Source organism: Lucilia sericata, unplaced genomic scaffold, assembly GCF_015586225.1.
Source record: "Lucilia sericata isolate MDLA Ls3-8-SP2 unplaced genomic scaffold, ASM1558622v1 Contig001833F_arrow, whole genome shotgun sequence".
In the NCBI taxonomy this organism is placed as follows: Eukaryota; Metazoa; Arthropoda; class Insecta; order Diptera; family Calliphoridae; genus Lucilia; species Lucilia sericata.
Genome location: NW_023995729.1, coordinates 69,365 through 80,353, shown reverse-complemented (window position 1 = coordinate 80,353; position 10,989 = coordinate 69,365). Strand labels below are relative to the sequence as shown.

The window sequence follows — 10,989 nt, the reverse complement described above, 5'->3', positions numbered from 1 at the left end:
TTTTAGTTTAGTTCTAGTTCAGTTCTAGTCCAGTTCTAGTTCAGTTCTAGTTCAGTTCTAGTTCAGTTCTAGTTCAGTTCTAGTTCAGTTCTAGTTCAGTTCTAGTTCAGTTCTAGTTCAGTTCTAGTTCAGTTCTAGTTCAGTTCTAGTTCAGTTCTTGTTCAGTTCTAGTTCAGTTCAAGTTCAGTTCTAGTTCAGTTATAGTTCAGTTCTAGTTCAGTTCTAGTTCAGTTCTAGTTCAGTTCTAGTTCAGTTCTAGTTCAGTTCTAGTTCAGTTCTAGTTCAGTTCTAGTTCAGTTCTAGTTCAGTTCTAGTTCAGTTCTAGTTCAGTTCTAGTTCAGTTCTAGTTCAGTTCTAGTTCAGTTCTAGTTCAGTTCTAGTTCAGTTCTAGTTCTAGTTCAGTTCTAGTTCAGTTCTAGTTCAGTTTTAGTTCAGTTCTAGTTCAGTTCTAGTTCTAGTTCAGTTCTAGTTCAGTTCTAGTTCAGTTCTAGTTCAGTTCTAGTTCAGTTCTAGTTCAGTTCTAGTTCAGTTCTAGTTCAGATCTAGTTCAGATCTAGTTCAGTTCTAGTTCAGTACTAGTTCAGTTCTAGTTCAGTTCTAGTTCAGTTCTAGTTCAGTTCTAGTTCAGTTCTAGTTCAGTTCTAGTTCAGTTCTAGTTCAGTTCTAGTTCAGTTCTAGTTCAGTTCTAGTTCAGTTCTAGTTCAGTTCTAGTTCAGTTCTAGTTCAGTTCTAGTTCAGTTCTAGTTCAGTTCTAGTTCAGTTCTAGTTCAGTTCTAGTTCAGTTCTAGTTCAGTTCTAGTTCAGTTCTAGTCTAGTTCAGTTCTAGTTCAGTTCTAGTTCAGTTCTAGTTCAGTTCTAGTTCAGTTCTAATTCAGTTCTAGTTTAGTTATGCTTCAATTATACTTCAGTTCTGGATAAGTTCTATATCACTTTTAGTTCAGTTCTAGTTCATTTCCAAAAACATTTGTAATTTACCTTGTATTCCAATTTGTGTGTTTTTTGATTTCTTGAACAATAATTTGTGGATTTTCTGATTTCTTGAATAATAACTTAATTTCGGACATTTTCTTTTTATTGAAAAGATCTTCTTTTGGAATCTTGAATTAAAAACCTTCAGAGTTTTGATTGATAAGTCTTGCATATTAAAAAATATCTATAATGGGAGAGTATAAAGACATTATTTAAAAAATCTTATGAATATTTAAATATTCTGTTAAATATTTTTTTCTACAAAATAATGAGATTAAAGAAAATTAAATCTTACATTTCGAAACTTTATAAAATCTGCTTCAAAACTAATTCTGCCAAATCTTTCCAATTGATTTCTCTTTCAAAATTTCTTACTTTTTTAAACAAATCCAGCCAAAGCTTTAAGACACCTTTAAAAAAATTAAAGAAAAAACACTTTTACATTTTTAAAATCACAAGATTTAAATTAAAATCTTAAAAGCATTTAACTATTTATTTAACTACTAAAGGGTATTTTTATAAAATGTATTCAACGCTTTCCATGTCTACATCTCTGTAGTCCATAGGAAAATCATTGATTTAAAAAAAAAAAACGAAACAAAATGGTAATGAAATGTTAAAGCTTTTTAAGCGAAACACTACTACTTAATACATTTTAAAACATTATTAACATGGATAATGAGAAACTCAAAATAAATAAAATTCGAAAATTTTCTTCAGCAAAAAAAAAAGAACGCCTTCTCTTCAGAATTTCAAATATAGCATACGATGTGCCAAAGCTTTGCCAACCAGTTGGCTGTACTCAATAATTGATTCGCGTTCTTCATTGCCAGCAATCTGAAAGAAAGTTGAAAGATATTTGTGTGGAAATAATTTAATATTTTTAATAAAGATTTAAAATATATAGATGGTCTACAGATCAGACTATAGAGGAGACTCTAGAACAGTCTTAGCCTAAACTATAGATTAGTCTCTCTAGAATATACATATGTATGTTACTCTAGGTACTAAACTATAGTCTAAAGATCACTCTATATTCCAGTTTATACATCAGTCTATAGATCAGTTGTCAGTCTATAGTCTATATTATAGATCAGTCTATAGTCTAGACTATAGATCAGTCTATAGTTTAGCCTATAGCCTAGCCTATAGATCAGTCTATAGTCTATCCTATAGATCAGTCTATAGTTTATCCTACAGATCAGTCTATAGTCTATCCTATAGATCAGTCTATAGTCTATCCTATAGATCAGTCTATAGTCTAGCCTATAGATCAGTCTATAGTCTATCCTATAGATCAGTCTATAGTCTATCCTATAGATCAGTCTATAGTCTAGCCTACAGATCAATATATAGTCTAGCCTATAGATCAGTCTATAGCCTAGCCTATAGATCAGTCTATAGTCTAGCCTATATATGAGTCTTTAGTCTAGCCTATAGATCGGTCTATAGACTAGCCTATAGATCAGTCTATAGACTAGCCTATAGATCAGCCTATAGTCTAGCCTATAGATCAGTCTATAGTCTAGCCTATATATCAGTCTATATCTAGCCTATAGATCAGTCTTTAGTCTAGCCTATAGATCAGTCTATAGACTAGCCTATAGATCAGTCTATACACTAGCCTATAGATCAGTTTATAGTCTAGACTATAGATCATCTATTCTAGACAATAGATCAGCCTTTAGTCTAGGCTATAGATCAGTCTATAGTCTAGCCTATAGATCAGTCTTTAGCCTAGCCTATAGATCAGAGTATAGACTAGCCTATAGATCAGTTTATAGTCTAGACTATAGATCATCTATTCTAGACAATAGGTCAGTCTTTAGTCTAGGCTATAGATCAGTCTATAGTCTAGACTATCAGTCTATACTCTAGCCTATATATCAGTCTATAGTCTAGCCTATATATCAGTCTATAGTCTAGCCTATAGATCAGTCTATGGTCTAGCCTAGAGATCAGCCTATAGATCAGTCTATAGTCTAGCCTATATATCAGTCTACAGTCTAGCCTATAGATCAGTCTATAGTCTAGTACAGACCAGTTTATAGGCTAGATTATGAATCAGTTTGTAGGCGGACTATATATAGATCTGTCTACAGTTTAGGATCAGACTATAGCCTATACTGTGGATCAGTTTATAGGCTATAGGTCAATCTATAGACTAGCCTATAGATCAGACTATAGTCTATCCTATAGATCAGCCTTAAGTCTATCCTATAGATCGTCTATAGTCTAGACTATAGTCAAGATTGTAGTCTAGACTGTAGATCAGTCTGTGGTATAGGCTGCAGTTCAGTCTAAAGTTTAGACTGTAGATCAGTCTGAATTATTATTGATTTAAAAATATCCTTTACCTGTTTATATTGACGATATTTAACGTATGTCTTGGCATTTATTAACAATAATACTGAATCTATGTCACTAATCTTAAACTCATTGGCATCCTTGGCCTGTAGATCATTGTTAAAACGTTGATATTTATTTGCATCCAATTTAGAGCGTATTTCTAAAATAAAAATCAAATTTTAACAAATTTCTATAATATCTAAGAAATATATTAACAAATCTTACCATCAGTTAACAAATGCCAAGTATAGGTTTCGGGACACAATAAATATGAAGATGATAATCTACCCTTGTAGCGCATTTTGGGACAGGAATGTATATAGAAACCCATATAATAATACTTAAGAGAGGGTACAATACTGGCAAGTCTTTGAACTAATTCAATTTCTCTATTAATAAGAATAAAATATAAAATTTGAAAATTATATATTTGGATTGTATTAAGCCCACCTTAAAGAGCTGTAAGTACCCAGTGATAGGAAATTATAATCTGGATCATAAAAGAAATAAACAGAACTAACACAATAGGGTAATATATCGATGACAGCAACAGCAATTAGTTTATCATCTAGCCAGTACTGTTGATGAAATGAACCATATCCCGAGGGAGGACCATCAGCAGGTTTAGAGAGCTATAAGTGAAGGGAGAAAAATTCGGTATTAGAGTGACAGTTATTTGGAAATTAAAAAATATTTTTAGAAATGGAAAATAGTCATGAACGAATTCTATAATTCATGTTAAAATACAATATTTCTGAAAAAAAAAAATCATGTTCGAATTTAAAATTTCTATAGAAAGTCCAGATTCGAATACAATTTTCATGTCTAAATATAGTTTTTCTATAGAAAATCTTTTCGATTGCAATTTTTCAATAGAAAATCATGTTCAAATTCAAGTATTCTTTAGAAAATCATGTTCGAATGCCATTTTGCTTTAGAAAATCATGTTCGAATTTCAGTTTTCCATAGAAACATGATGTTCGAATTCAAATTTTCTATAGAAAATCATGTTCGAATAGATTTATCTTTGGAAAATCATGTTCGAATGCAATTTTGCTTTAGAAAATCATGTTCGAATTTCAGTTTTCCATAGAAACATGATGTTCGAATTAAAACTTTCTATAGAAAATCATGTTCGAATTCAAATTTTATATAGAAAATCATGTTCGAATAGAATTTATCTTTGGAAAATCATGTTCGAATGCAATTTTGCTTCAGAAAATCATGATCGAATTTCAGTTTTCCATAGAAAATCTTGTTCGAATACAAATTTTCTATAAAATATCATCTTCGAATACAATTTATCTTAAGAAAACCATGTTCGAATGCAATTTTAGTTTAGAAAATCATGTTCGAATTTAAGTTTTCTACATAGAATCATGTTCGAATTCAAATTTTCTATGTTCGAATACAATTTATCTTTGGAAAATCATGTTCAAATGCAATTTTGGGTTAGAAAATCATGTTCGAATTTCATTTTTTCTCAGAAAATCATGTTCGAATTATATTTTTCTACATAAACTCATATTCGAATACAATTTTTCTTTAGAAAATCATGTTAGAATATAATTTTTCCATAGAAAATCATGTTCGAATACAATGTTGCTATAGAAAATCATGTTCGAATTAAAATTTTCTATAGAAAATTATGTTCGAATACAATTTATCTTTAGAAAATCATGTTCGAATGCATTTTTTCTATAGAAAATCATGTTCGAATTTTAGTTTTCCATAGCAAATCATTATCGAATTAAAATGTTTTATAGAAAATCATGTTCGAATACAATTTATCTTTAGAAAATCATGTTCGAATTTCAGTTTGCCACAGAAAATCATGTTCGAATTATATTTTTCTACATTAACTCATATTCGAATAAAATTTTTCTTTAGAAAATCATGTTCGAATACAATTTTGCTTTAGAAAATTATGTTCGAATACAATTTTGCTATAGAAAATCATGTTCGAATTCAAATTTTCTATAGAAAATTATGTTCGAATACAATTTATATTTAGAAAATCATGTTCGAATGCATTTTTTCTATAGAAAATCATGTTCGAATTTTAATTTTCCACAGAAAGTCATTTTCGAATTAAAATGTTTTATAGAAAATCATGTTCGAATACAATTTATCTTTAGAAAATCATGTTCGAATACAATTTTTCCATGTTCGAATTTTATTTTTCCACAGGAAATCATGTTCGAATTATATTTTTCTACAGAAACTTATCTTCAAATAAAATTTTTCTTTAGAAAATCATGTTCGAATTTTAGTTTCCATAGAGAATCATTTTCGAATTCAATTTTTCTATAGAAAATCATTTTCGAATAAAATTTTCCTTTAGAAAAATCATGTTCGAATGCAATTTTTCTATAGAAAATCATGTTCGAATTCAATTTATCTTTAGAAAATCATGTTCGAAATTAAATTTTCTATAGAAAATTATGTTCGAATATAATTTTTCTTTAGAAAATCAAGATCGAACTTAATATTTCTATAAAAAGTCATGATCAAAAACAGTTTTTCTATAGAAAATAATGTTCAGTAAGAATTTTTTACAGAAACTCATGTTCGAAAGCATTTTTCCATAGAAAATCATGTTCGAAAAAAAATTTTTCTTAAGAAAATCAATTTTCAATAAAAGTTTTCTTTAGCAGATTCTTTTTCCTAAAATATTCCCAAATTAAAATTCATTTGAAAATTATTCAATTTCATTTCATTCCACCTGCAATGGTGAACGTTGTAAAAACACTAAATAATCATCTTCACCGCCTGGTGGATCATTATGTATAAGTGTTTGATATTTCTTATAGAGTTCATAAGTTTGCGGCAAAGTTTTATGAAATTGTTCACTCTTAACATGTATGACTTCCAGCTGAAACGAAATTGAGGAGAAAAAAAAAAATGGTAAATATTAAAATTAAATAAAAAATTTACCTTAAGAGGGGAATTGTAAAGGAAACGTAGCAAATTTTTAGGTTGTAGACGTTCGGGATTATCATTGTGTATAATTAATTGATATTTACGATATAAAGCTAATGCCGTTTCAGAGTAAATGTCTTTATTCGAAGGTACTAAGACAATCTGTAAAAAGTGGGAAAAAACCAACAATAGTTTTTTTGTTTGCTTTTGGAAAAAGTGTGCTTTAACTAACTACTTTTTTTATAGTATATAAAAGAGTATGAGTGTACGTCTAAAACAACCAATAATTTGCAGGTTTAAATGTGATCAAATTGCTTGAAAAAACTTACCTTAAGTTTATGTTTATCATCGGGTCTGGCATCATTAATTAAATCATTTAGAGTTTTCTCTTGATCACGTGGTGTTTTGGGTGGCAAATCTGTGGGTAAACCTTTAGCAGCCTGCTTAGCCATTTTACGTTCCAAACGCATTTGTTTGGCTTTCTTGCAAGGAGGATTAACACCTTCTAAAGCTGTTTAGTTATTAAAAAGTTAAAATTAAGAACATTTTTTTTAATAAATTTAAAAATATTTACATTTCTTGCTGCCACTTGAGGATTCTTCATTAGTTTGTTTTTTATCTTCAATATCTTTAGCCGGAGTTTTTTCCTTTTCTTTATAATTATCCTTAACAGTGTTTGGTTCTCCATTTGCTTTAGCAAATAACTCTAGATTTATATCTTTTAGGGGGACATTAGGTCCCTGCACTTCTTCTCTAATACCACCACCACCTCCAGCATCATCTCCCACATCTTCATTGTCATTATCTTTAGTCTCTTTATCTGCATTATTTGTACCCTGACCTTCTTCATTTTTATCACGTTTGCCATCACGTAGAAAACGATTCATACGTTTAAGTACTTTTTTATGGGATTTAGATAATTTGAATTCCAAAGCATCGCATCTGTAAAAGAAAACAAATATTTAACTTTTGCCTTTTAAATTGTTTAATTCTTAACTCACTTGATGGTATAACAAGGACAACATGTTGTTGTATTATCTTGTTTGTAGCAATAATGGCCACTGCGTCGCCAACCACGATCAATAAGATCCTGATAGTCTGCTGGTGACATAGTATAGGCATGCATTCCTATAAGTTAACATTATTAATTGAATCATTTTAATAAATCACCTGATATATATCAAATATTAGTCATTGTAATATGTTCGTAGTAGCACGTAATTAATAATTATACTTTTGTATCAATTACAAATACATTTATTATGATAAGGTGATAAGGTTTCTATAGTAAAACTTTAACAATTTGTATGTAATTTTTACAAAAACCTTTTAATTCTTAGAAGTAAAAGTGTTGTTGATTTAGAAAAGTCAAGTTTTTATAACAATTTTAGAATTAATACTTTTAAATCTTTAAATGTTTGAAAATAGTTCAATGTCAAGGTTATAGATAACCCCGTTAACATGTCTATAACAAAGAAAACAATAAAACGCATATAAATAATGTTTAGAATAGACAATTTGTTTGAGTGAAATAAACTTTACGCTCCAACAACTAAATATATCTACACACTGAAAAAATATAAGAAGCCTTTAATATGAGAGAATTGTTTAATGCAATAAACTGATAAACTAATTGTAAACAATATTTTTTACCTATAATTTCACAAGATTTTGTTAAGTTACTGATAGCTCCCCCTAAATGTTATTATTTTCAAGAGATTGTTTACCTATGTGCATAATGTTTTATTTCAAACATATTGGAATAACTAAATTCTATTTGACATTTATTTTTCTATAACTAAACTATATATTTTTGGCTTAGCAACTTCATTAATATACAAAACATTTAAACTACTTCTTGTGTCATGCTGTATCAACTGATTCATAATGATGATTAGCAAGAATTTTCCTGTTCTTTATAAATCAATTGTGTTTTATTGTTTTAGAGACGCATTTTTTAAATCTACATAAATTATTTAGTTATTATTAGACTATGGAGTTTGAATACCGTATTATTGATTTCATATCGAAAACAGATTCAGTTTTAAGGGAAAATTTGCCAAAACATGAAAACTTCTTAAACATTTTGTAAATGTTTAATGATTACAATGGTTAGGTTAAGAAGGGTTATACACCGTAGAAACGATATATGTCCACTCGGAGACCATAAGATCTATTGTGATTTCCTTCAATAAAGTGAAGATTCAGAAAACAGAGAATGCAAAACGCTACCACCTAGTAGACTGCGAGGGTTAAGTCCCGCAATTTCCCCCAGTTCGCCATGGAACCTATTCCCTAGCCATTTCAGCCTAAGATTCTGTACCCTAGGACATTGGCAAATGATATGCTCGATCGTCTCTACTTTCTCCTCATCTTCGCATAACCGGCAATAGTCCGGTACACTACTGTCCCACTTACTGACAAAGGTTCTAACTGAGCGGTGTCCAGTTAGAATCCCTATCAGAGCCCTTAGACTGCGTCTGTCGAGTCCTACAAGTATTTTGGTAGCAGCCATATCAAGTTTTGGCCACAGGGCCTTTGATATTTTGCAATCCAATCTACTATTCCAGGACTGGTTAATGATGTCGCGTATTCTTTCGAATATCAACCTATTATAGTGACAAATGTGTGGTTTTACCATCCTTTCCCTGTCATCTATATCAAGGTTCGAACCTAATCTAGCTAGTTCGTCCGCAACCTCATTACCATGCACATTACAGTGACCTGGCACCCAACACAATCTAATGACAAACAGTCTCATAATGTCCCTAAGGGCATTTCTACAATGATTATAATACTTCTAAAGGAAAACAGGTTCGAACGCATTTTTATAAATAACCTATTCACATATAAGATGGTAGCTATAGTAACATCTTATAGCCGCTAGAAGGTTTACTTTATCTCCAAAACTTGCTCTCTTAATGGTCTCCTTAGAAGCAAGAGTCGGATTTCTACCAGCATTTCTTGTAGACTACTTCTTTGAGTTTAGACCACCTTCATTCCTTATTCTTTCAGAGAATGCCAGTTAACCCTTAACAGTTCTTTGCTGCTGGCGACGATTCTTAAATCTTTTGAGTTTAGGCCAAATCGATATTTTCAAACAATCTTTAGGAAGCTGTTAGAGGTTACAGCCCCTCGGCACTGCTCCTACTTGATAAACCATTAACATGGACTAAGGGAAGCCAAAAACACAGACTGCACGTAAAAAAAATCATTTTCATATAAAATTTTAAATAAAAACTATAATTTTGGACACTTAAGACTACTTTTAGTTAAATCTTTTAAAACCCGCTATAGCCTGTATTCGTTATCATTGAAATACCTATATTCGAACATTAATTACCATTCAAAGTAATGTTCTTAAAACAAGAATAGTTTAAATTTACCACAAAATCTACTTCCGAACAAAGTCCACTTTTTTGTCCCATAAACATTTATAGCCGGGAAGTTAAATACCGCAAAATTTCGCAGAAAAAAACAATACCTTAAAATATACCGATTTCAATCAAGAAGGTCGTTCATTAACTTTTCACTTTATATTTTTGCAGTGATTCGCATCTTTTTTTAAACATTTGCTATCAACAGCAGCTTCAGTTTACAAAAACAATAACCAGGCGGCACCTGTCTGGTGTTTTTGTTTTTTTTTTTTTCTTCAATATATGCTAAAACAACAAAACTTTATACGTCACTTTTTTTCATCTTAAAAGTGTATTGTATACAAATCTTTGTTCGTTTTGTTGTTGTTTGATTGATTATTAGTTTGAAAATTATTTAAATTTATGCTTAACGTGTTAAATAAAAACAAATATGGTGTGACTTAAAGTTTTTTTGCTCCTTCATCGAAATAAAATCAATTAATTCTGGTTTCTTCCAGTTACATTGCCCACTGCCAATGACACTTACCATGACCAATGCTGCATTTGGTACCTTTGCAGTAGCCGCATTTACTTTCTTGTTTCCCGTAATATTCCACTATAGTGAACTCCATTTTTTGTTAATTATATTTTATGCCTTTAGTTTGCAATTTTTGCAAAATTTTTTATTTTTTCAATTACGTATTTTTTCTAGTTTGATTTTTCTTTGTCTTATTCTGTTGAAAAGTTTTTCTAACTGATGTTTTTTTTAGAATGCAAAAAAACTTCTGACAGCTGTTCATTCCAGTTGCTATCGATAACTTGTTTTTGCTGCGTTGAGTTTGTATAACTATAAAAGTCATTGAGAGAAATACACAGAGAAAATATAATGTTTGATTGACTTTAAGTGGTAAACTAAACTAACTAACTAACTAACTAACTACTAACTAACTAACTAACTAACTAACTACTAACTAACTAACTAACTAACTAACTAACTAACTAACTAACTAACTAACTAACTAACTACTAACTAACTAACTAACTAACTAACTAACTAACTAACTAACTAACTAACTAACTAACTAACTAACTAACTAACTAACTAACTAACTAACTAACTAACTAACTAACTAACTACTAACTAACTAACTAACTAACTAACTAACTAACTAACTAACTAACTAACTAACTAACTAACTAACTAACTAACTAACTAACTAACTAACTAACTAACTAACTAACTAACTAACTAACTAACTAACTACAACTAACTAACTAACTAACTAACTAACTAACTAACTAACTAACTAACTAACTAACTACTACTAACTAACTAACTAACTAACTAACTAACTAACTAACTAACTAACTAACTACTAACTAACTAACTAAC

At 29.9% G+C, this 10,989-nt stretch overlaps 1 protein-coding gene across 2 annotated transcripts; it reads right to left on the bottom strand.

The window, feature by feature from the left end:
* Nucleotides 1–1,405: 1,405 nt before the first annotated feature.
* On the bottom strand, nt 1,406–10,365 carry LOC119612813 (arginyl-tRNA--protein transferase 1-like). 2 transcript variants are annotated; one of them, XM_037968685.1, is made up of 9 exons: nt 10,144–10,365; nt 7,242–7,368; nt 6,815–7,182; nt 6,570–6,751; nt 6,256–6,402; nt 3,769–3,950; nt 3,544–3,707; nt 3,327–3,478; nt 1,406–1,806 (listed from the first exon to the last, which is right to left on the bottom strand). In XM_037968685.1, exons 1-9 carry the CDS (start codon nt 10,226–10,228, stop codon nt 1,714–1,716), a joined length of 1,500 nt encoding a protein of 499 aa, XP_037824613.1. In that variant the 5' UTR covers nt 10,229–10,365; the 3' UTR covers nt 1,406–1,713. The 2 variants fall into 2 exon arrangements, with proteins under 2 accessions (XP_037824613.1, XP_037824612.1); XM_037968684.1 differs by lacking the exon at nt 6,256–6,402 and adding an exon at nt 6,044–6,193 and having other exon boundaries at nt 10,144–10,352.
* Between the last annotated feature and the right edge of the window lie 624 nt (nt 10,366–10,989).